At 45.3% G+C, this 26,518-nt stretch overlaps 1 protein-coding gene across 5 annotated transcripts in view; it reads left to right on the top strand.

The window, feature by feature from the left end:
- Positions 1-6,506, top strand: part of FAT3 (FAT atypical cadherin 3) — a 434,554-nt gene extending 428,048 nt beyond the window's left edge. For 2 of the 5 annotated variants that reach the window (XM_035116285.2, XM_035116284.2), the window contains 2 exons: positions 119-154; positions 825-912. Coding sequence is in view for 3 of the 5 variants with exons in the window: in XM_035116279.2 (XP_034972170.2) it covers positions 119-154; positions 825-1,450 (662 nt within the window). In the remaining 2 variants the exon portion in view is untranslated. Of the gene's footprint in view, positions 1-118; positions 155-824 lie in introns of all 5 variants that reach the window. The other 3 variants (XM_035116279.2, XM_035116282.2, XM_035116283.2) reach the window with 3 other exon arrangements.
- Positions 6,507-26,518: the final 20,012 nt, after the last annotated feature.

Below are 26,518 nucleotides of genomic sequence, written 5' to 3'. Positions count from 1 at the left end.
AGCCCTTTTCGTAATACTTTTAAGTCAGATGTGTTTTAGAAGCGATGTGAGATTTTTCTGCAATGTGCAGGCCTGAGAGTTTCCAGTGTTGCTTTTTCTCCCACTTTGTATTTAACAGTGACTGATATGGATCAAGGACAGAACTACAACAGAGGTGACTCATACCTGCCTGCTGCAATTCGTGGGAATGTGGAGGGGGGGGTCCCGAAGGCCGGAGTTTTAACACATTACTAATACACTCAGTTCGGCCTTCACCTTTTAGACCATGCTATGCCCATGTTCTGCATGTCTGAGCATGTATATATTTTGGGTGCCCTGGGGGGGGGCAATTTCGTTTTGATTTTTCTTCCAGGGTTTTGTTGGTTCTTTTTCATCTCCGCCTATTTATTTTGTGTGCCGGCGTAATTTTGCTTTCCCTCCCCAGACCAAGATCTTGGAAAAGAATGCAGCAGCAAGAGCATGCTGACTTCTATTAATGTATATATTTGCGTTCTGCGCTAACAGATTGATGCTCACCTCCCATGTGTTGGGTTTTCAGCATTTTTTATTTTATTTCTCGGACTCTTCCTTTCTAACATAAACTTGGCTGTGGTTGCATTGGTTGTCGTTGTGACGTTATATTGCTTCTCTCCACTTGGGCCAAAGCATGGTTGGCCAGGGTTTTAAAAAGCAAAACAACGGTGATGCATGCCAGCTATTTTTTGCATATACAGCTTCATTATCCAGTGGGGATTTGCTTCATGCCGGGTGCATGCCATTGACTGCCTCTCTTCCAAGACTTGCACCTCCCTCCCCATTCACCTTGGGTTTGTTTCCTTCCGCAGCTTATCACTGGGACACCTCTGATTGGATGCCGAGCGCTCGACTATCTGACATTGAGGAGGTGCCCAATTATGAGACAACAGATGGCAGCTCAGCGCATCACGGGAGCACAAGGGAGCTGGAGACAGACTACTACCTTGGCGGCTACGATATTGACAGTGACTACCCTCCGCCGCAGGATGAGGAGTTCTTAAACCAGGACCAGTTGCCGCCTCCCCTCCCGGAGGATTACCCAGACCAATACGAAGCCCTTCCTCCATCCCAGCCAGTCTCCATGGCCGGCACACTTAGCCCGGATTGTCGGCGACGGCCACAGTTCCACCCGAGCCAATACCTCCCTCCTCACCAGTTCCCCAACGAGATGGACAACGGTGGGTCTCAGACTGGGAACGAGTTTAGTACTTTTGGCGTTGGCCCAGGACCAAACGCAGAGAACAATAGCCTGGCCAAGAAGCCCTTGTCCTTACACAATTCCCTGGACGCATCATCGTCTGACGTTTCTATGGGCTGTGGCTTTGAAGACTCTGAGGTGGCCATGAGTGACTATGAAAGCATTGAGGAGCTGCGCCTTGACCACCACCACATTCACATTCCATTTGTGGAGACCCACCACCAGACCCAAGTGTGAAGGAGCCTCTTTTGTTGACGTTGTTTCTGTCATTTGGTCCCATTCTCATAGCATTAACTGTCAAGAAGGCTTTCTTTTCACCGAGAGGAAAAAAAATAGATCTGTATATGGGGCAAGGTGGAAATATAGCATAACCCATTTTTAACCCTGTCAAGAAATCCGTGGTGACCATGTGCAAGGAGAAAGCAAATGGTTGCCTCCCAAAATTGGTAGCTGGAGAAGGCTCTTGATCCCTTGGAGTTGACGTTGGTTGTTTATTGCCAAGCATAGAGGTTCCCCATTGTCTGGTGGCAGACTGAATTTTCCTCCAACCAGATTTGTGGGGGATCATGCTATTAAAAGTGTTACAAGGCTGAAGCACTTGCAGTATTCAAGAAAAGCTGGAACTCATTTCATGGGTCCTAGAACTGTGGCTGCATGGGTCGAACTTTGATGAAGTGAGAAATAAGGGTGAATTAGTTGCTAAGGCTGCTGCTGCTGCTGCACAAAGTAAATCTGAATTTTAAGGAGGGGAAAGGGACAAACCAATAGTCCATAATAAGATCCCTTTGTGCCATGTTATGTAGTTAAAGTGACTGTGTTTGTATTCTAAGAGTTGTTTCCAATTTTAGCCCCACGCAGGGTAGACTTAAGGATCTAAGTTAGCTGTGTCTGTTAATTTCAATGGATCCGATCTGCAGGTCGTAGTTATTCCTCCAGCCCCAAAGCAAGAGGGGATTGAGAGATACTTTGGCACCATGTTGAGACATTGAGTGGTGGGATATCCCGTCTGCTGCAAACCATATGGAATCTGCAGCAATCACTCCATGCTCTCGGTTGAATCCAGTGGGCCACTGTGCCTCGGCTTGTGCACGATGGTGAGCTAACATGCTGCCAGATCCAACTCCTCAGTAGCCACCAGTGCCTTGATCTCATCAAATGAGGATGAAATGTACTTGATACCATACTGATCATCCTGTAGTTCCAGGAAAGAAGAAGGATTGGGATGGCTTGTCTTGCAGGAGTGAGCAGCAGCTGCAGAAAAACTCCAGCCACTGCACAGCAGTGAAAGGATTGGGGAGCCCTGCTCTCCTTTGCACTTGGCCACTCAGCTGAGAGGCACTCCAAGGACGCAGGATTTGCAGACTGGCATTCTTCAAGGAACTCTGCTGGGGAGATGCTCCTGCATCCCACACTTGGTCTGTGCAAAACAAAAACAAAAACCCAGTGCATATATGCTATTTTTACTTATTTATTTATTTTGGTATGTTCGGTCCTTCGCTGACCCACTTTGGACTTTTTGGGATTCATCGCCACTTTTCGTTCATCCACATGCTCTCTTAAAACAACAACAACTAGAGAATTGTGGAGGTCTGGGGAGGTGTTCCCCGTGCATATTTGCATCCCCTGCTGCAAAAAGGGAAAGGGGTTGCCATTTCTTAAAATAATTTTAATTATTTTATTTTCCCTTTATACAGTTTAAATGTGGGAGGGGAAGCTACTCTCCCTTTCCTAAGAGAATTCAGCCAGCCAGGAAGGGTACGGAATGAATAAATCATTCCTCCTGGAGTGGAGTCACGGATGAGTGGACGCCCTAACAGGTTTTTCATGCCCCTGCCTTATCCAAGTTCTCCGTCAACACGACATTAAATGAGTGTTCCCAGTGCTTCCCTTCCATGAACCATTTCTTCTTCTTCTTCTTTTCCGCTGACTGAACCGAATTTCATCGTTTCAGCTTTTCATTAAGCTAATCAGCAGCCAGTTCTTTCTGCCGCAAGAAAATATTGTTCATAAACTGCCACCCAGCAATCAAAACGGTTAAAAGAAATAAGAAGGAATAAACAACACAACTGCCATGTAACACTTTTAATAGCAAAGGGACTCTGAAATCCACATCGTGGAGCTCGTAAATTCAATGTTTACTGCCCCTTTCCCCACATTCTCTTAAGAGCATCATCGCAAAGATTTGTAGCGCAGCAAACATTCTGGATAGAGCACTGAGACATCTGTTAAAAATGGGTTTTGAGCCAAGGCAAATTTATCGCCCATATGAATATTTTGATAAATATAGGCCTGTCCATACTTCCTGTTAAATTAATGGTCGTTTTTCTTGGTTCCCCCTCAAGAATATCATGGGCGTCCATTTGTAACAAATTTGTGATATGTTTGCTTTCTCAGTCCCTCCACCTCCGATGTGTTTTCTGTGGGGTGGGGTGGGGTGGGGGGAGCGATATTACTTGAACTTCCTGTCTGCCATTTGTGAAGAAGAAACTAAATAACAAATTTGTCTCCCAAACTCAAACCAGTTCTTCCAAGTGAGGGGCGGCCAACACTGGTCAAAAGAGTGCTGGTGACTCACGAGGCGCTTCCTGGATGGAGAATTTCACTGGTGTGTGTGAATCGTCCTGGTGGGACAGGAGAATTTAACTTCCTTTTTCAATAGCGGGATGGGCAGTGAAGTGTTCTGCCGTAGTTCACACCCAGTATGCTTTTGGTCGCTTCAGCTAATGAACGCGTGAACTTTGAACCTTTCTTCGACTGAACCAGTGACCTCTGCTCTTTGTCCCCCACCAAGAAGTAATTGCGAAATAATACCTGCCTGGCTTACACGTCACACAATGTGCATTCCAGCTCGTGTTTCCCAGGGGCGCTCAATATCTAGGTTTATTTATTTTATTTTTACTGCAACATATCAACAGGGTGACACAGGGAAATAAATTGAAAAGCGGGAACCCCTTAATGCACAAGCAAGAAGATAAACGTTGCTATTCCCTGCACTTGGTGTGTCCCCCGCCTGTTTTCTACAAGTCTTCCGCACAAAGGACTCTTAACGCTGCCTAAAGTTAGTAGCATGGTGGGAGCCTTAGCTCTTGAGCAGGAAATACCTTCCATTCTTGCACATCCTAGGCTGCCCTCCCCTGTGGGAGCCCTGCAGTTTTCGGTCCTTCCCCTTCTTCCAAAAGCCTATGCAGCCACCATTCTCCTCCCCTATCTCTTTTTCCTCCAGCTGCTCTCTGCCCCTTAGCCCATACAGTCATCCAACTTATGCAAGGGGGAAAGTCCAGCTGTGCAAACCTCAGAAATAATTGTATTCATTAACCCATGAACCATATTTTCATTTAGACTCTTCCTTAACCCCACAAAGACCAGCTAGCGTGTTTCAGCCCTTAATCCTCCGGGTAAACGGCGTTTCTGTGTGCTGCTCTGGTTTGCCAGAAGCGGCTTAGTCATGTTGGCCACATAACCTGGAAGCTGTACGCCGGCTCCCTCGGCCAATAAAGCGAGATGAACGCCGCAACCCCAGAGACGTCCGTGACTGGACCTAATGGTCAGGGGTCCCTTTACCTTTATGAATGTGCCCATAGCCTGGCTGAGGGGGTAGGATTCTACCCTGAAGCACCTCAGACTCCAGGCAGGGAAAAACCACATTTCTGACTTCTCTTCCCTCCATATAGTAAACTGGGACATCCTGGAGATAGTTTGTGGATCGTATGCTGCCCAGATCTGCTTTCAGTGTTAAAAGATCATCCCGCTAGCAAAAGAGTAAATCAAATCTATCCAAAGAGGGGATTTCCCACGAGGTATTTGGGACTCCAAACCTCTGTCCGTTCAGGCGGCAGCTCATGGTGTCTGTGATGGTGAATGCGTATACTTCAAGCGTCACAGAGTTTTGGTTTTCTCGTGGTAAGAATTAACACGAAAAGAAAAAATAGTTGCAGACAACGGAAAGACCTTAAATCAGGAGACGGATGTGGGAGGCATGTTCATGAAGATGGAACATTTGGTGTTTCTGAAATAATTTTGTAATCACAGTTTTGCCTGTTCGGCACTTGTCCTCACACCCAACATATCTGTAAAGCAATTTACTGTAAGCTTGTCCATTGCAGACTGTTATTTTCAGCTTGCTCTTTCCAAGGCTATGCACCAAACAAAAAGGCACTGACGATGCTGTTACTTCATATGTGAGAGGGGCAACTGGAGAGTACTGCAAATGAAATGATTCCCATCATGTAATTTTTTTTTATAAAGCAATAATTTACAAATGTTGAGTTACAAGGCCATAACCAGGGTTTGATACCGGCAGTGTTAAGGATAAATTTGAACTGGGTGGTGGAAATTTGAACCCTCACTAGTATAGCTAAATCCTGTCATTATCAGAGACCTAGGTTGTTTCCAGAACAATTTTACAAGCCCATAGTAACTGCATTTGGAAAGGATCGTCTGGGAAATGTAAGGAGTTCTTTTGAAGCACTGTATAAGAAAGATAGTTGTCTTGTAAATTTTACCTGTTGCAAGCAGGCTGGTTTGTAAAAGATGTATGTTTTTGGTGTTTTAAAAAAAAGTTTATAAAATAATGTACAGAATAATTTTGGAATTACCTGGCTTTTGTAGATATTTGATGCCAATCAAGTTGCTTTTATTATTATTTTCCCGTGTTCATTTATGTATTCTGAAGAAACTCATCAATGTCAGATTTAAGGTAATGGAAAAATCAACAAAAAAAAAGGTGAATAGGTTGGGGAAACAACACTTCTTAATCACTTCAGAATGTACTGTAACTTTTCTTTGACTCAGCTGTTTCTCATTAACATTTCTCTCGGTTTCTAAGACTGCTTCCTAATGAACCCCACCCCTTCGGATGAATGTGTCTTTGCACAAATGCTATTACAGACATGTTTTCTAATGCTGTTTCACTTAGGCATTTGAGGTTCCGCCATTATTCCAACTACACAACAACTTTATGCAAAGGGAAGGTTATCACTCCATGTGGATCTGGTCCCTCGTCGGCAAATGCATTGGTCTTTCATATTTGCTGTTGGCAGTATTGTCTTGTGTTATTTTGCTAAAAAAGAAAAAAGACAGAAAAAAAAATGTGTACAGGTTTGTAACTGCCAAAATTTAAAACCAGTTTTCAAGTAAAAACAAAAACACATTGATTTGACTCTTCCTTGGCTTTTTCCATTGGGGCGCACGCATTCTCACTGTACAGTACAAGTGTCACGGACTGGCTGGAGGCAGAGGAGTTTTTGTAGGCACCTGCTGGGGAATCCCTGAGGGAAGAAGGCTCAGAGCTAAGGGACTGGTGGTGGGATGGCGATGAGTGGTCAGAGGGAGCAGACTGGGAGGAGGAGATGTCAGAAGCTGAAGAGGTAACAGGCTTTAGTGAGCTGGGAGAGTCTGTGGCAGAGAGCAGTCCAGAATCAGAGGCAGAAGAGGAGGTTGGAGAGGAGTGGGGCTGAGAGGCAGAGACAAGTCAGGCTGCTGAAGAGGTGCAGATGCCTTCCTCCTGCTGTGACCAGCTTCCCTCCCTGCTGGTCTCCCAGGACCAGAAGAGGTATGAAGAGGGTGGAGCAAAAATAGACAAGGCGTTGGAGCCTCAGATTGCTTGGGAAGCAAGACTTGGAGAGCTGTGGGAAATCAGGGACCTTCAGTGCTCACGACTGCCCCATGGGGCCACTTCTACCATGAAGAGTTGGTGTCCTCTCTAGGCCTGGACTGAGCTATATTGTTTCTTTGAATAAAGAGCCATCTACAAAGAAGCTGTGTGAGTTATAGCTGACCGGCTCCAGGATTTGTCCAATCTTGCTCCCCACCCCCACACACATTCCATGATTTCTTCCTGAAATGGCTGCAGCCGCCCAGCAAAAGAGAGCCAAAGGGGAAAGTTATATACCTGATCTTTGATTTGTCTGATTTTGCTGTCTCTCTCCATGGGGTCACGAAAAGTCGGACACGACTAAACAACAAGAACAACAAAGCTGTCTCTCTCCCTTCATGTTTTCCGCCCGGAAATGGCTACCGCTGACCAGCAAAGCACAATCACATCAGGAAGTGGGCAATCCAGCTTTTCAGTATCTGAAGCTGCAGAGCATATAGCGAGGTTTGGGCAAAATTACTTTATGTTCAGATAAGTGCATTTTCGCATAGTGGGCGGGCAGATTGTGGGACCTGCATGTAAATAGAAACCTCTAGCTTCTACATGACTGTAGCCTCCTGTACAAAGGTAAGGTTCACTTTTGCCTCTGGGTATGCCCACCATTGACACAGAAGCCCCGTAGATTTGCCCTCTTAACTTCCTGCTGGCATAGTTCTCAATTCCTGCATCCTAGGCTCAGTAGAGAGGTGGACAAGCATTGACTCTCTTGTTCTCCTGGCTGCCCAAGGCTCATTATATATGTCTGCAGTAGGAGGAGCCCTTACCTGCTGCCCATGTCCCAGATTTTGCTCCTCTCTTGGAATATAGCCACTCACACTTTACCAGTCACTCATCCAGTCTCCCAGTTACTCAGTCTTTCACTGAGTAGCCACACAGCTACTGACCCATCAACATACTCAGCTGGTCCCTTTTTGAGCCATTCAGCTAAGCTGCCAGACATTCATTTTGCCACCCACTTGTTCAGCCACTCGGCAGATATATCATGTCTTCGTGATATATAGTTTATTTGCACATATATGCAACCCAAGCCTATGGTGGAGGTGTTCACAGTATTAACACCCCAAGAGGGTCGTGCTTCTCCCATAGCCGCAGCCTTGGATTTCAGTAGAAATCAAACATCACACTCTTATTTCTGGCTTCTGTCTGCTTCGAGCTCACACACCTCAGCTCTCGGCTCTGCCCTCCATCTTTCTAACTTGCCAATAAGTTTTCACCCGGCACAGAATCCACTTCTTTTGTTCCCCTAACAACCCATCACTTCACCAGGAAGCCAGCTTTGAATCCTTGATTATATTTCAACACTTGCTGGATCCAGGAAGTTGAAGGGTCTTGTCATGCAGCCTACTGCCCGCCGCCCCAATTCATAACAATATTATTCGGAAAGGTGCACTCGAAGCTACTTACAAAAGCAAGCATTAAAAACCAGCATAAAACAAGAAAAGGAACAACATAAAAGGCTTACCAATGCTATGTGCAGCAGCACGCATCCCATATTGTTGCTGTCCACCTAAGCTCTCCCTTCTCTTCAAGGCCTTGGCTCCTGCTCAGCAGCCTTGCATAGGTCCAGTCATTTCGACAGGTTTACTCTGAGTAGCAAAGCAATGGCTACAGCCCTAGGGGTTTGATCCAAATGAAATTATGCACACTGCAAAGTATGCTGGGGGGGGGAATAGAATTACGGATGTTCTGGGAACACAAATGCACCATTTAAGCAGCATGTCTGTGGCTGAATTAAATATCAGTCTTATAATTACTTCTGTGGCTGGAAGTTCAATCAATACCCTGCTATCAATTTGGAGCATTGTCATTGATAATAAAGAAAGCTGTGCTATGGTGGCCTGGAGCACAGCTGTCTCTCAGGAGTAGCTGGGTAATTATGTTTGAGTTGCTAAATGATCTACATGGGGAAAGACACAGCCTCCTTCCTCTGAGACCACGTGCGGAAATTATGTGAGGCATGGAAGAAAAGGTAAGCAGAGAAAAGAGGTATGGCGAGACCAGAACCCAAGCCTGTTATGGGATGCTAAATGTTGGGAGATTCAGGGCGGGCCAAAGAGAGCATTGCATAGTTGGCATTTATGTTTCCGATGTTCAGCTTGTGCCAAGGGGCTCTTCGAGTCCCTGACAGCCTGGAACAATCTTCGCACTGGGTCACAGCAGCCAGTAAATGGGGGCAGAGTCAAATGTAGGTGGAGCCAGGCCCAAGGAGGAGGGGCAGAGATGAAGGAAGATAGAATGTAGGGAAGATGAAAAGGCAGAGAAATTGAAGGAGTGGGGAAAGCAGACATGGACCTCTTGAGATCAGCTACTGAGAGCGTCACTCTGGGATGATCTGTTAAGACGGAGAGTGTAGAATCAGAGAACTGTAGAGCTAGGAGGGACCACAAGGTCATCTGTCCAACCACCTGCAATGCAGGAATCTCAAATCATACATGACTGCTGACATCCAACCTCTGCTTAGAAACCTCCCACCACCTCTCATTGAAGTCTGTTCCACCAGAAGACACTTAACTGATCATCAACTCTAAACTATATATTATACAAATCTGCTTAATGTTTGACTGTATATGTTTACACTGTATATGCATGGAATGTTTCTTGGGGTGGGGGGTTGTTGGTCATAAGCATCTTCAGAAACTGAAAAGTATTTTTTTTAAAAAACAAGAGGCAACTAGCTTCTGAAATTACCACACTGCTGGAATAAACCAGCACTTTGAAACAGCAGAGGTCCCATATGGGGGTATTTTGAAGGACTAAAACCTCTCTTTGAGCTTTGTTCTTTTTAAATAAATAAAGCAGTATATAAATTTTATGTAATTAATTAATTAAATGCTGCATTGTGTCAGAGACTGGCAGGATGATGTCGACTGTGCACCGGGGGAAGGGGAACTGGAGTCTGACTCGGGAGAGGGGGGGTCAGTGATTTGTGAGGATCTGTACCACCCAGGAGGCAAAAATAAGATGCAGGGGAAGGTTCGGGGCTGGAGGAAGAGGCAGGAGAGGCAAGTGAATGGACAGGTGCTTCCCCACCCTCTCCTGCACCACTGTCTCCCAGAACCAGGAGAGAGTTGAAGCGGGAAGAGCAGAGGGAGTTTCCACGCAGGCTTAGTCTCTGGCTGCGTGTGCACTGAAACTACCCTGAAGTTGGTTTGAGTGGCTCCTAAGAAAGAAACACCACGAGAAGCAGCGTTTCCTTTCAAGACCAATTTGACTTTGGGTAGGGAGAAGGAAATAATGCCACATGGTGGCAGTGTTGGACAAGAAATGTCTCAGAACTGTTCTCTGGTTGGGCACCGCCAAATCTTTTACAAGCGCATCAGCCTTCAAAGAATCATAGTATTGTAGAGCTGGAAGGAATCCCAAACTGGTTTTCCCCTGGATGTTTTGGAACCCCTGAGATACTGGTGGTCGAACTGGCTCCAGATTTTGGATGGATCTTGGACTTTGAGCAGGCCTTTCTCATCTTTTGCAGCTGTCACCATGGCCTACCCACTTGGCCCCTCCTTCTAGGCCCAATCCATACAGCGTATATCACCTGGCAGAAACCGTTCCATCAGGCTGGAAGAAGCAGAGGGGAGAGGAGGGATGCAGGGCCACACCTTCAGCGCAGCAGAAAAACCAGCAGCTTTGAGCTCCAGTTTTTTTCCAAGTAACTAAGAACTTGTGCCTGACTTTGCTTCCTCTCCCCACCCTCCTCCCTCGTAATTCATTTTTCTTTTGTGCCACAGCTTTATACCTTTCTAAGTCTGGCATTAGGGGCTGTCTCTTTTGTTAGTGATCCATATAACTGCATTGCAGGGGGTTTGGACGAGCTGACCCTCAAGGTGCCTTCCAACTCTACAATTCTATGCTTCTATGTTTGCATTGTCAAACAGCTATGAACTTCACGAAGCTCCTTCTTCAAATCTCAAGCAAAATAGCGAACTTAACCTGCAACCCTTGCCCTCTGGGGGGCAGCAGAGAACAGGTATTTGGTCCTCTGCTGTGTGGCTGCCATTCAAGGGTGTTGGATGTGTAACTCGGCTCCTAAGTAATAAGATTTTTTATGCTGCAACTAGCAATTAAGGCAAATGGTTGTAGCACCGTGTCTGCTTTCTGAGCAGTCGATTGGAGGGAGGTGGGTGAAGCCTTTGCATTTATCTTCTAATTGAAGTGGCAAAAGTGCAGGAGGATAGATAGCGCAGGAGCGAAATTAAGCCTCAGGCAAATATTTGACTCAGTGCCCGTTAACATCTATCCCCTTGGGCAGGTGGTGGTTGTGTGTGGAGGGGGATGTAATCTACCTCCCTTTAAGTAGGAGTTCATCTCCAAAGCACAGAGGACCTTTCCCACCTGCTCCTGGGCCCAGAAATTTTGCGCAAGGATTTTGTTCTCTCTGACATTCTTCAACAGAACCCGGAACGTTTTTCCATATGTGGTGGACCTGTAAAAGGGTAAAAGAGTATTGGGAAATGATCCATAAAGAATTGGGGGAAAATCAGAGTCCTTTTTGTTGGGGGTAATTCAGATGGAAATTCCCAGGTGTCAACAAAAGGTTATTTATGTATGCCACTGCAGCCCGTGTTTTGTTAGCCCGAAAATGGAAAACGAGTGAGGACCCAACTAAAAAAGAATGGCAACTTAAGTTGACAGAATATGCGCAGCTTGCAGACTTAATATATAAAATAAGAGAACAAGAAGAACATACGTTTGGAGAAGATTGGAAAACGTTTATTGAATATATGGGAAATAACTGTGTACAGCTGGAAACGCTGGCAGCATTAAGATGAATTCAACAGTGTAATTAAGTTTTGATGGATGCAACAATGGAACACTGAATGGTATAGTTTCTGTAAAATATGCAGGGATTTATGATATGTAAAATGAACCATAGAAAGAGAAGAATGGAAGAGAAGACAGAAAAACCAGTAGGAGAACACTTCAATCTCCCAGGACATTCTATACAAGATCTCAAAGTAGCTGTCTTACTACAAAAGAATTTCAGAAATAGACTGGAAAGAGAAGTTGCTGAATTGCAACTTATCACCAAGCTCAAAACCATGGAGGGACCTGGTTTGAACAGAGATATCGGGTTCTTATCTCATTATACATGATAAGCGATCTTCAGCCATCTCAACCCTTGCTTTTTCATGCAAAACCATTTGCAGTCATTTGCGGTCATCAACAGCTATCAGTCAGTCAATCACCCATTTCCACCACCCTTCTGAGTGATCCCCCCTCCCCATCCCCACCCCTCCCCACCCCTTCTCTACACAAGTGCCTGGAAACTTCCATTTCACTGTATCTGAAGAAGTGTGCATGCACACGAAAGCTCATACCAAAATAAAAACTTAGTTGGTCTTTAAGGTGCTACTGAAGGAATTTTTTTATTTTAGAAGAATGGAAGTCATTGATATTTTAAGGATGTGAAAATGAGTACTTTAAATTGTAAAATAGAAAATCCATTCATAGGCAGTGGAAGACAGGAGTGCCTGTCGTGCTATGGTCCATGGGGTCACGAAGAGTCGGACACGACTAAACGGCTAAACACACACACACACACACACACACAAATATATATATATATATATATATATATATATATATATATATATATGAATAGAAAATCCATAATAATAGAAGAAAAAGAAGAATAGATAATAGAAAATCCATTCATCTCTCTCTCTCTCTCTCTCTCTCTCTCTCTCTCTCTCTCTCTCTCTCTCTCTCTCTCTTTCTGTGTGTGTGTGTGTGTGTGAGAGAGAGAGAGAGAGAGAGAAATCTATGCAGCCACTTTCAACCAACACTTTGGAAACAAACATTAGATATAACATACAGGCTCACATCTCATGGCTGTCACAGTTATTCTACGGCAATGCAATTACTGCATTGTATAGTTACCTTTCATCACAACAGCCACTTATGTCCTGTTAAAGCAGAGGCTACAGATATACCTGAGAGAGCTGTAAAATTAGGTTATAGAGCAGACATCCCCAAACTCAGGCCTCCAGCTCTTTGGAGACTACAATTCCCACCATCCCTGAAAACTGGTCCTGTTAGCTAGGGATGATGGGAGTTGTAGTCCCAAAACATCTGGAGGGCCGAGTTTGGGGTGCCTGTTATAGAGCTATTATGTGGGGGATGCCGCAAAACTGCATTTCTTTGATACAACCAGCCATACTTATTTTTCATAATATGATGGCATTGCCAGGGAGAAGCCATACAGCGCTGCTTTCAGAAAGTCGCTGGAGCTAATGAATCATCTAATCAAATGTCAGACCTAAGGAGTCTGGAATAAAGGTGATTTGTTCGGGGGGGGGGGGTCATTTCTTCCAGCAGTGCCTGCTATCATAAAAGTAGAAGGACCAGGAAGGTTTAGTAGGTGAAATGAACCTGAACTGGGAAGGTTATTGCTTACTGAAAGGAAAAAGCTGCAGGGAGGTTGGCATGGTGCAAACCCACTGGCTGGAGTGCTGGATTGGGCCCATGGCTGCATTTCCATCATGCTGACCTCCCCACCATGTGGGCCCTTCCACTCCTGGTAGACAACAGTGACCCCCACTGCCGCCAGGGCTGAGAATAAACAAGAAAGACTGTGCATTTCCTTAGGTTGTGAACTACAGTGGTACCTCGGTTTATGAACAAAATTGGTTCCGGAAGTCTGTTCATAAACTGAAGCGTTCATAAACTGAAGCGAACTTTCCCATTGAAAGTAATGGAAAGTGGATTAATCTGTTCCAGACGGTCCGCGGAGTACTTAAACTGAAGCGAACTTTCCCATTGAAAGTAATGGAAAGTGAATTAATCTGTTCCAGATGGGTCCGCGGCGTTCGTAAACCGAAAATTCGTAAACCGAGCTGTTCATAAACCAAGGTTCCACTGTAAATTGAATTCAAAATAATAACCAAGGACCAGAAGTTAGAGGAATGAGGTAGTGAGGCAAGCCAAGATGATTCGTATTAGAGTAATCCAGGCTACGAAGGATCCCATGGAGACTGATCTGGATCTAGGCTAGTATTTCTCAAGCTTGGGTCCCCAGCTGTTGTTGGACTACAACTCCCATCATCCCTGACCTCTGGTCCCACTAAATTAACTAGGGATGATGGGAGTTGTAGTCCAACAACAGCTGGGGACCCAAGCTTGAGAAACGTTGGTCTACGCGATCAAAGGACCCCCAAGGACTGGGCATTGAGGTTTTGAGGTATAAATTAAGCCAACCAAGGGAAGTGGATGCCGGTAAGAAAAGGGGGAGATTTATGTAGGTTTGCAGGGAATCCCAAGTCTGCATCCCATTAGGAAGCCACATCTGTTAAAGAGTTCTAAGACTTAAGTCCTGCAAATGAATGCTAAGATGACTATTTCAGGTGGCAGTGTCTTAGCTGTGGACCTTTCTCTTTCAGGACTCTAGGAAGTACCTGGGATGTCTTCATTCTGTTAGATTAGAGGTCAGATGGGAGAGAAAGGCTCTGGAGGCAAGGGCGTACCCACCACGGGGCAAGTTAGGGCAGCTGCCCTACTCTAGAAGCAGGGCTGGTGGGCAGAGGCGGAGCACAGCCCGGCGGAGCGCGAGTTCGCCATTCCCGCCGCGCCGCGCCGCACCCTCCCTCCAGCTCCCCGTCGCGCCCTCAGGCAAGGCCAAGCGCGGCGGGGAACCAGGGAGCGTGGCGCGGTGGGCGGAAACGCTGAACTCGCGCTCCGCTGGGCTGGGCTCCGCCTCCGCCCACCAGCCCTGCTTCTAGGGAGGGGCACAGCCCGGCGGAGCGAGAGTTCGACGTTCCCGCCCACTTTGTGGCCCCTCCCCTTCCGTGCCTTGGCCCCTCCCCTTGCCCCCCCCCTAGTTTTGATCCTGGGTACGCCCATGTCTGGAGGAGATATTCTGGTATGCAGAGCCAGGGAGAGTCCTTTCAGGTTTTTTTAGCACAAAGCAAAATGATCAAATACAGGTAACAACATTGCCCCCCTCGCCCGAAAGATTTTGCATTCCACCCTTTCCGAAGCAGCATGCAGATCTCTGAAGTAAAGATGCTGGAGGCATGCTGGAAATAAAAGCAAGGCTGCACTCCTCAGTAACAGCTCAGAAATGAATGCATAAAGTTAGGTAAAGGTAAAGGGACCCCTGACCATTAGGTCCAGTCATGACCGACTCTGGGGTTGTGGCGCTCATCTCGCATTATTGGCCGAGGGAGCCAGCAGACAGCTTCCAGGTCATGTGGCCAGCATGACAAAGCCGCTTCTGGCAAACCAGAGCAGCACACGGAAACGCCGTTTACCTTCCCGCTGTAGTGGTACCTATTTATCTACTTGCACTTTGACGTGCTTTCGAACTGCTAGGTGGGCAGGAGCGGGGACCGAGCAACGGGAGCTCACCCCGTCGCGGGGATTCGAACCGCCGACCTTCTGATCGGCAAGCCCTAGGCTCTGTGGTTTAACCCACAGCCATAATAGAAGTGGCTCATAGAGAGGATCTGTGAAAGACAGCTGGCCTCTCAGCAGAACAGATTCTCATGAAATTTCACTTCCACTATCTCAGAAGTGTGGTTCGCTTCAGTGCTCCCTACAAAGGTACAATTTCCATCACCTTCTTGCTTGGGAAACTAATCTGCAAGCTCTCGTCTGGAGCAGTGGAAAAAAGAAACCTCACGCCCTATGATTTCTTTGGGGCCCTGATCTTTTCCCCCACTAGATTTCACAGCAATAACAGGAGAATTTCAAAGAGGGGAGGCGGAGGAAGCTTAACACATTGTCCCAAATGCCACTGAAACGTTTGCAAGAAGCACTGTCCACTCAATCATCTGCCATGCTGTAAACATGACATTTAACAAAAGAAAATAAAAAAATTCCTTCAGTAGCACCTTAAAGACCAACTAAGTTTTTATTTTGGTATGAGCTTTCGTGTGCATGCACACTTCTTCAGATACAGTGAAAAAACTGTATTTTTCACTGTATCTGAAGAAGTGTGCATGCACACGAAAGCTCATACCAAAATAAAAACTTAGTTGGTCTTTAAGGTGCTACTGAAGGAATTTTTTTATTTTACTTCGATCCAGACCAACACGGCTACCTACCTGTAAACAAAAGAAAAGAAATGGAGGAGGGGAGGGGAGGCTTAATGGAATCTTCAACTTCCTCTTTCCCAAAGTCTTTGTAGCTAGCGAGACAACAAAGAGAGAAATTGCTAAGTACAACTGCTGTGTCACTTTCCCCTCTAGCAAACGTCCCGGGTCTATTCAGGGCTGTAGCTCAATAGCAGAGACCATCTATCTGCTTTGCATGAAAAAGTTTCCAGGTTCAGTCCGGTTGAGATTTCTCAACAGTTGGGGTTGTTGCATTGCAGGGGGCTGGACTAGATGAACCCCTGGTACACCTTCCAACTCCACAATTCTTTTGTAGCATCTCAAGCTAGGACTGTGGGGAGGACCCCATGTCTGAGAGCTGCTGCCAGTCAGTGTAGACAATACTGAGCTGATTGGATCTATGGTCTGACTCGGAATAAGGGAGCTTCCTATATTCAAGTAAAAAGTACCAACAGAACTGAATTAGTGGGGGTGGGTTCTTTATAAGAACTTAGTGAAGTGTACCAGCAAGCGGGAAAGCGGGAAACAAGCTGGCAGGTTATTATGTGTCCAGAAGAGGAATCTACAGGGTCTTAATAATAATAATAATAATAATAATAATAATAATAATAATAATAATAATACTACTGGAGTTAATATATAGGCATCATGACTAGAAACCATCATGAGTCTTATCCTCCATGAATTTGTCTAATCTTTTAAAACCATCAAAGATGGCGGCCACCACGACTTCCTGTGGTAGAGAATTCTGTAGTTTGTGCTGTATGAAGAAAGACTTCCATTTATCGGTCACAAATCTCCCCCCACTCCCCTGGATTGGGTGACCCCTGGTTCTAATATTACGAGGGAGAAAAAACTTCAATTCTATTATGGAAAATATCGAGAAATCTTGCCCTGAGGCAAGTGGAGAAGGACTAGAAACTGCTGGGTGAGTTTCCAGAAATGTTTCTTCCCTGTTGCTTATTCCATTCTGTTTTATGGCAGCTTTCTGTTTACTGGTGTTTATTGTGTTAATCATTTTATCAAAACTGCTCTGCGAAGTCCATGCTTATTGAGCAGTGTATAAATAGTTCGGAAGTGGGCTTACAGACGAGCATTTTACCACACGTTGGCAGCCATATTCCCCTCAACGTGTAGCAGAGTGGCACACGGGACCAATAATAAACTGTGCTTTGTGTGTGTGTGTGCAGGGGACCAACATAATAATAATAATAATAATAATAATAATAATAATAATAATAATAATAATAATAATAATAATAATTTATTATTTATACCCCGCCCATCTGGCTGGGTTTCCCCAGCCACTCTGGGCGGCTTCCAACAGAAAAATAAAACACAGCAATCTCTTAAACATTAAAAGCCTCCCTGAACAGGGCTGCCTTCAGATGTCTTCTAAAAGTCTGGTAGTTGTTTTCCTCTTTGACATCTGTTGGGAGGGCGTTCCACAGGGCGGGTGCCACCACCGAGAAGGCCCTCTGCCTAGTTCCCTGCAACTTGGCTTCTCGCAACGAGGGAACCGCCAGAAGGCCCCCGGTGCTGGACCTCAGTGTCCGGGCAGAATGATGGAGGCGGAGACGCTCCTTCAGGTATACTGTACCGAGGCCATTTAGGGCTTTAAAGGTCAGCACCAGCACTTTGAATTGTTTGAATACATTTCGGCACCCAAATAATGCCTCCCCTACCAGAGAAGAAGTTGTGAGTGAGGATCCCCATCAGGAGCAGGGTGGGCGGTTGTCAAATCAACCTCACCCAATGGTTGAGTGGGCATCAAAGACCTCTTGGTGGGGAGGACCCTGCTCTGAATCATGCCAGGTCAGTGCAGAACCCAGGAGACCTCATAGGGCAGCCCCTGTAATTTCCTCCCTAGGGGTGGGAGGAATCAGCAGCACTTCCTATTTGCCAAGAGGCTGTGTAGAGCGGCCTCTACATTGGGAGGCAGCAGGGCCAACCTCCAAGGAGTAAACTTCCACCATCGCTCCCACCACAGCAGCAGGTGCTGTATTCCTTCGACGCCAGATCTGCTGCCCCTTTGGATCCTGACACCTGAGGCCGTTGCCTCACCTTGCCTTATGGCAGACTTTCCAATTGTCCCTATTTTCCAGGGACAGTCCCGGATTTTTAGAACATGTCCCAGTTTCTGATTTGATCACAGAATGTACCACTTTCCCTTAATACGTCCCTATTTTCATCAGTGAAATGTTGGAAGGTATGGAATAGGACGTCCCCAGGGCTCCCCCACCACCACCACCAGCTGGACCTCTCAGGTGAGCGTCACTGACATTGTAAGAGAACGAGGGAGGTGTTTGTGGTGAGTTCAAACACCTCTTTTTCTTGAAAAATAGCACTGAATGTCCCTATTGGAGAAATGTTGGAGGGTATTTTATGGGTGGGCTGGGTAAAGGACGCCTGGACGGTTAAGTCCAGTCAAAGGTGACTATGGGGTTGCGGCGCTCATCTAGCTTTCAGGCCGAGGGAGCAAGCGTTTGTCCACAGACAGCTTTCCAGGTCATGTAGCCAGCATGACTAAACCGCTTCTGGTGCAACAGGATACTGTGGCAGAAACCAGAGCGTGCGGAAACGCCGTTTACCTTCCCACCACAGCGGTACCTATTTATCTACTTGCCTGTCGTGCTTTTGAACTGCTAGGTTGGCAGGAGCTGGCACCAAGCAACGGAAGCTCACTCTGTCGTGGGGATTCGAACCGCCGACCTTCTGATTGGCAAGCCCAAGAGGCTCAGTGGTTTAGACCACATACCACCTTTAGCTACATAGGAATCAGCCATATACCAAGTCAGACTATTTGTCCATCTGGCTCCTTATTGCCTTGTACAGACTAGCCAGTGACTCTTTAGAGTTTCAGACACGAGACATTCCCAGCCCTACCTGAGAGTGCTTCCTTTGAAGATGCCAAGCAAATGCTTTTGCCACTGAGCTCTGACCTTTCTGCATAAGTCTGCTTGTCTGGAACGGGACAATTTGTGAAGCTTGTCTATTCGGTGAAACGGGTCTTTTGGTTCCACTTTTGAGCCGGCAATTTGAATAGGGCAGGACTCTTCCAGCATGAAATTCTATTAAGGACCTATTAAGCCCTGCTGGAGGAATTTTCATTCTAGGAAAGAAAATTAAACACTTGAAATGTGCATACTGAGAAAGAGGCACATTGTGTAAGAAGGGTGGGGTGAATAAAACTGCCAGCTAATGGCTCTCTTTAAATCCCGCACAAAATATATACCTGGGACTTTGCTCGGCAACCGCCCATGTTTACGGAAGATGCAAAATAGCAATTTAGCTTCAAAAAGATGATCCCCGCTTCTGCCATACCCACCCTGATGGATAATAGAGTGATGCTTGACTTTTGGGTGATAACAGGGGCAGAGATAGTAAAAATAATCTGTTCCCAAATGCAGGTGAGCAGCAGTCTGGAACATTTCAGAGCAGGCTGTTCCTTACCTGCTAGACTGGGTGTTATATTCCATTAAACTTTTCACTGAAATACAAGATAAACATTTCCTCTCCATTTTGTGATCCATTCAGAGGCCAAGATCAGCAGAATGGTCTTTAAAGCACTTTCTCTTTCCTTTGGGTTTTGTTTTGTTTTTTTAAAAAAGATATTGCTCATAAATGAATTTAAGTTATATAGTTGTGAGGCAAACTTTTGACAAGCTTGGCTTTTTGGACTACCTGGAAGATCATCTCCAGCCCTATATACCCTACTGATCGATCTGCTCTGCAGGTAAGGACTTCCTTGCAAATACCATCTTATCATAATGCACAATGCAGGAAGTGTGGGAATGTTATGGATAGTAGGAAAGGATATATCGATTAAGTATTATCCTCCCTTCACTCACAATAGTGAAGTAATATAGCAGAGCAGATTCCCCTCAATGTAGCTGGAAGCTAGTATGCAGATTCCTTTGAATCTCTTAGTTAAGTTTATTTCCTGGTGTCTCCTTTGATCCCTCTTAGAAGAGTCTGAGTAAAGTAACAAAAGGTTTACTCACATTTCAGTTCACGATTTGATCCCTGAAAGGCAGGCTTTACACAAAGAAACTGTGAGTTCATCTCATCAGTGGCGTAGCTAGCCGCCTGGCTGCCCGGGGCAGCAAACCCAAAGGCACCCCGCTGGGGGGGTGAGGTGTCCGTTGTGCGCATGTGCCACACGTCATGACACACGTGCCGTGACGCATGCGTCACGACGCACAGCGCATGTGCGCACAGGAGGCATACGACGTGGAGCTGTGGCAAACCCCGCAAGCAAATCGCGGAGTGAGGCAGTCTTGCTTGCATCGGGGCTTCTCCTCGATGGCGGAGGCCGTGTCACACGGCAGCAGCGGCGGTGGCGGCCGTTGGAGGTGGTCAGCCCCGTCCAGCCTGCTGCCCCCTGCCCAGCCTGCCGCCCGTGGCGGCACACCCCCACCCCCATTACACCACTGCATCTCATATGGTGACTGAACTCATGTGCTGCTGGCTAAGAGCCAGCAGACAGCAAAATTGCATTAAGAGTACAAAATGGCTGCAGGAGAGCAGCACGGCAGAAAACAAGAGAAAGAACAAAACTGCTGGACTGAACAAGACAGTGAAAATGGCTGCATGACTCTGCTCTTTTATGGAGACGGCCAGAGCCACAGCCATCTCCCAGATAACATGCAGGGGGAGGAAGGAATGTTGCATTTGACTGTACCAATGGATTATATCCCACAGGAATTCGGCCTTTAGAATTGTGACACCTACCCTTTTGATTTGCCTCCCCTCGAAAAGCCATCTCTGTTAGCTTTTCACATCTACTGAAGACCTTCTGCTTCCCACAAGCCTTTCACGTTGAGCTCTTTCCCAGTCTGCATCTCCAAGGGAATTGTTTTGAAGATGTTTTTCTTGTTTTATCATGTGTTGTGGGCTCCCCTTGGGTGGAGTGTCAGGACCTAAAATTTAATAAATAACAGTAGAAGTCAAAACCAACTTTAGAGAGTTATTGAGTACTGAGAGATGGGTTTGGAGAATGAGTTCAGTTTGAAACGCCTGTCTCAGGCTTTCGAAACAGAAATTACTGTGCATCTAGCACCTAAATATATGCAATGGAGGTGCCAGGCGAGTGTCTCCGGGGAGAGCATCCCACAAACAGGGAATATTGAAATCTGAACTGAACCAAATTTCTCCCCCATCTTTACCCTTTCCCATGTTCCCCAAGCAATTCAAACTTTGCTTCAGGAAGACTTAAAGATGGGATGAGACATCACAAAGATCCCACATGAGAAAGATTGTGTGAGGCCTGTCCTTTTGTTGTTGTACTCAGATTCTGTTTGGTTGGCCATTGTGAGAACGGAGTGCTGGATTAGCTGGGCTCTAGGCCTGATCCTGCAAGGCTTTTCTTATATTCTTATCGCAAGTGAGAACGTTGCGCTGTGTACTTGTCAGGGGCTGGACTGAGGAGGAATGGTGGGGACCCCCCCCCTTTCTCCTGAAACTTCCCAAGAACAGGAGGACAGTATAGATTTAGAACAGTGGTTTGCAGAAGGTCATAATTCAGAGGCTGCAGAGGGCAGAAGCTGGGAAATATTGGAAGAGGAACAGCGGGAAGAAGAAGAAGCACCAGGGGAGAGACAGCTGACAGACTCAGTGTCCTTGGAAAGCGTTCCTGACACACACCCCTCTCCCAGGACCAGGCGGGCATCTTGGTAAGAACTTTTATATGTTCTCTGATTCTAGGCTGCCACCGGGGGAGGGATCTGATTTCCCAAAGCCTGACAGAACTCTCTCCTATAAGGGTTCAGAGTTCCAGCCAGCCATTCTCTCCCATTTTCTGTGCCAGCTGTCACTCTACATTCTGTGGCTCCTGGGATACTCAATTCTCATTGGGATTTCATTTATTTTCAAATTACCTCGGCAAACCGAACCATGCTAGTAGTTCCCCTTTTTTTCGCGCCGGTTCTCTTCCGACTCCAATCCTGGTGGCTCTCGCCACTTGAGCTGAGTATTAGAAGGAGTGATACAAATGACATGCATCGCATGGATCTATACTGCAGGGAGAAAGTGTGGGTAGGGGCAACAGCCCACTGTGCGATCAAGGGAGCACAATTGCCTGCTCTACCATTAAGTGCAAAGAATTGTAAGGCTATGACTAAGATGCTCTTAGGGGTCTTATTTCCCTCCTCCAGAGAGCTTTTGCTGGGGGTGGAATGAACTTTGTGGGGAGTTAAAAACACTAAAGACTTGAATGAATGAGTGAGTCATCCTGCCAGACCCACGAGTGCCTACTTTGTAGCCACACAATCTTAAAGGACGAAATGCATCTAAAGGTTATCAGTGCTCTGAGGTGAGACAGGACTCAAACCCACAAGCAGATCATTCCTCATCCTCACCAAGGGCAGGCGTTGGCTGGCTATAGCCAGAATGTGGACATGGAATGTACATTTTTCTACCCTGTGGTCAATGCAGCCAACATATTACTGCCTTCCTCTTTTTTCTATATATAAAATGCTCTGGGTGTCTTGCAGCCGAAATCTTCTGCTATAGAATTGTGCTGAGCGTTACCAGCATGGAATCCCACTTACGACCTATTCTTTACATATGTATCCCCTTTGGACTGTACAGTGGTGCCTCGCTAGATGAATTTAATTCGTTCCACGGGTCTTTTCTTATAACAAAAAATTCATCTAGCGAATCCCATAGGAATGCATTCATTTTTTTTTTTAAAAAAATTGCCCATAGGAACGCATTAATTGAATTTCAATGCATTCCTATGGGAAACCGCGATTTGCTAGACGAATTTTTCGTAAAACGAATTCGTCTAGCGAGGCAACCTCCACTAGAAAAAACCTTTCGTTAAGCGGAAATTTCGTTAAGCAGGGCATTCGTTAAGCGAGGCACCACTGTATATTATTATTATTATTATTATTATTATTATTATTATTATTATTATTATTATTACCACCATCATCATCACTATTATTATTATTATCACCATCACCATTATTATTATTATTATTATTATTATTACCATCATCATCATCACTATTATTATTATTATCACCATCACCATTATTATTATTATTATTATTATCATCATCATCAATTAATTAATTAATTTATATGCCACCCAAACCCGGAGGTCTCAGGGCAGTTCACATAACAAAATAATTTTTTTAAAAAAAAAAACCCACAAAATATATAATCAAAATTTAAAAAAACAATAACACCCCCCCAAAAAACAAAACACTTTAAAAGGGCATGGGATGCCCTTCATCCTATTTTAAAATGGTCTTATGTGGGGGTTTTTAACCGCGTTAACTGAAAACCTGGGGTAGGTTTTATTGATATGAAATAATGTAAGTTCAGTTTCTCCATGTCTGGACAATGTGTCGGGATATCGAAAATATGGCAAGAAAAAAAATGTTAATATTATGTTTCGTCTTGTTTTGTCCTGTTTAGTTTTATTTCTTTTGTCAGCATTTGTATGTTGTATGGTTTATATGATTTACTTTATTTATATGTTTTGTATAGTTTATATAATTTATTTTATATCTATATTTCTTTTAGCTTTTAGATTATTTTCGAATTTCGAATTTTCAAATTTCGTATGATTTGTATTATTTAAATTGATTGATTAATATTTAAATCTTATTCTTTCTTTTTTTCTTTTTTCTTCTTTTTGTGTTTATATGATTTGTAATGCTGAAATATAAAATAAAGCATTAAAAAAAGAAAAAGAAAAAGAAAAAAGGAAAGTGTAATGCTGGTGGTCAACAAAAGAGGTTTAAAGACTGTCTCAAGGCAAATCTGAAAAAAATGTAGTATAAACACTGGCAACTGGGAAACAATGGGCTGCGAGCGCTCCAGTTGGAGAACAGCCTTTACCAAAGGTGTCATGGGCTTTGAAGACACTCGAACTCAGGACGCAAGGGAGAAACGTGGTAAGAGGAAGGCACGCTTGGCAAATCCACACCGTGATCAACTCCTGCCTGGCCCTGGAAACCTATGTCCCCACTGTGGAAGGATATGTGGATCCAGAACTGGCCTCCACAGTCACTTACTCATTGTTAAAAACATGTTTATGGAAGGCAACCTTACTCGGCTACGAGTGATCACCAAAGAAGACGACGACAGGGATGAGGATGGTTACCAGCTTCCTGCTCCTTAGCCTCTGTGTTGGATTGTAGGGTTTAGGGTGATACAGGCAGTTCCCCTGAAAAAAATGAGAAGTTCCATAATTGAGATGATCCAGTTGGGCGGCATCAAATTTTGGTCTTGCTCAAGTGTTTTATTACCAAAGTTCAGCAAAGTCCGCCCCTCCCTGTTGCCTTTGTAGAATTCAGCAGGGAAGAGGACAGGGACAAACCTATAAATATTTAGCTCTGTCTATCATTACTTCTGGCTCCAACTACTGTTGGTCTCCCTGCCTTGTATGCTATCAGTCCCAATGGCTGAAAACTTGGGGAGCTGCTGCCAGTCAGTGTAGACAGTACTGAGCTAGACGGACCAATGTTCCTAGCATTTGGAACTGGGGTTAAGAACCAGTGGTCCTTCAGAGGTTGGCGGACTCGTCAGTCCCAGCTACCATGGCAAATGGTCAGGAATGACAGAAGCTGCAGTCCAACAACATTTGCAGAGCCACAGGTAGGGAATGGGATTTTCTTAAAAGAATAATAATGCTTTTCAAGCTTTGCTCGCATTGAACTGCCACTTTCAGTTATTATTATTAAAGCATTGTGCACCCACTTATGGCTGAGCCATGTGTGCATTATTATTATTATTATTATTATTATTATTATTATTATTATTATTATTATATGCCAGGCTAATTCTATGCATGTGTGTGTGTGTGTGTGTGTGTGTGTGTGTGTGTGTGTGTGTACAAAAGAGCCAAGCCCTGTGTAGTATGAGATTTCTGCATAATTATTTTAATACATACATTATTTTAATACTTGGTAAAGTTTTATATGCACTGCTGTATGTATCTGTTTATGAGGAACGGCTTAGGGAGCTGGGTATGTTTAGCCTGGAGAAGAGAAGGTTAAGGGGTGATATGATAGCCATGTTCAAATATATAAAAGGATGTCATATAGAGGAGGGAGAAAGGTTGTTTTCTGCTGCTCCAGAGAAGCGGACACGGAGCAATGGATTCAAGCTACAAGAAAGAAGATTCCACCTAAACATTAGGAAGAACTTCCTGACAGTAAGAGCTGTTCGGCAGTGGAATTTGCCGCCAAGGAGTGTGGTGGAGTCTCCGTCTTTGGAGGTCTTTAAGCAGAGGTTTGACAGGCATATGTCAAGAATGCTTTGATGGTGTTTCCTGCTTGGCAGGGGGTTGGACTGGATGGCCCTTGTGGTCTCTTCCAACTCTATGGTTCTATGTGCTGGTTACTTAAACAACCTTGTATATAAGATCATAGAATCAAAGTGCCTGGCCTGCTATGGTCCATGGGGTCACGAAGAGTCGGACACGACTAAACGACTAAACGACAACAACAACAATGTGTACAATAGCATACTTAGTAAAAAGCATGTTTAGTAAAATGGGTAAAAACAAAAAACAAAACCTCGCTTCTTGTCAGTATCAATGAATAAAACAGGAATTAGTAAAATAAATAAATAAATCCATGCAGATAATCTCGATGCATCTCACATGCAAGAAAGCCCTCAGTCTTACAGGTGTGCAGAGCCATGTGTTATTTCGCAGATGGAGAAGTCCTCCACTGCGAAGTCACTTTGCATGCTGATCTGCGGTGCAGTTATATCCCTGGCATGTAATAAACAAAACCATGTGGGCCAGGACAGTGAATCGGAGATGGCATGGATGTTACATCACCTGCTTCTGCCACCTGATTTCACCATGTCTCCCATGTGCCCGTTTGAAACGAACTGAACATGAAAACAAGTACAAGATGAAAGCAGCTAAGAAAACATTTGTGGGTAAGTAAATCACCTCCCACACTCTGGAATACATTACTCCCCGCAAGCAAAAGTCAGGTGGCGTTTGAATATCAGTAGGTGATAGCGATTTTAGTTCCTGTCAAACTTGTTTCTCCTTTTCTCTCTCTTCAGATCAGATGAAGATACCATAAGGGAGCAGGTACTGTCACAGAGGGTGAGAAAGCTGTAGCACAGGTTCTTTCCACCCCCTGTTCCAGATTGAACCCTCCATTTGGCACCCTTCACAATGCCCTTCATTGAGCATCGTTCTAGGGTTGGGAGCCACCCACAGACCCCTGGGATGCTCGCTGTGCACTGCTCGCCATGCACCCAGATGCGCACCACGCCCCCCCATGGGTGGCGCACCACGCCCCCGGTACACATGCCAGCCACACCCCCAGATGTGTATCGCTCCTGGTGTCGGAGCAGGTAGCTTTGCCACTGGGCCCCATCCCTCACATCTCAATATCTACCAGATTCCACTACCTGATCCACCAAAAGCTCCCCAGGCTAAACCCAGTGGCAATATCTATATTCAGCTTGACTTACTGACATACCATCGATTTAGGGATGGGAGAGAAATTCAATTCCATTCACATTTAAAGGCAATGCTGTTTTTCTAGGGAAACCGGTGCCGGGACTCACCAAGAACTCCTCCCTTGTTCTCTTCAAATGGCAATGGTGCCCACC

This window comes from Zootoca vivipara, chromosome 4, assembly GCF_963506605.1.
Source record: "Zootoca vivipara chromosome 4, rZooViv1.1, whole genome shotgun sequence".
NCBI lineage: Eukaryota > Metazoa > Chordata > Lepidosauria > Squamata > Lacertidae > Zootoca > Zootoca vivipara.
This window is presented reverse-complemented; position numbering and strand designations above follow the sequence as displayed.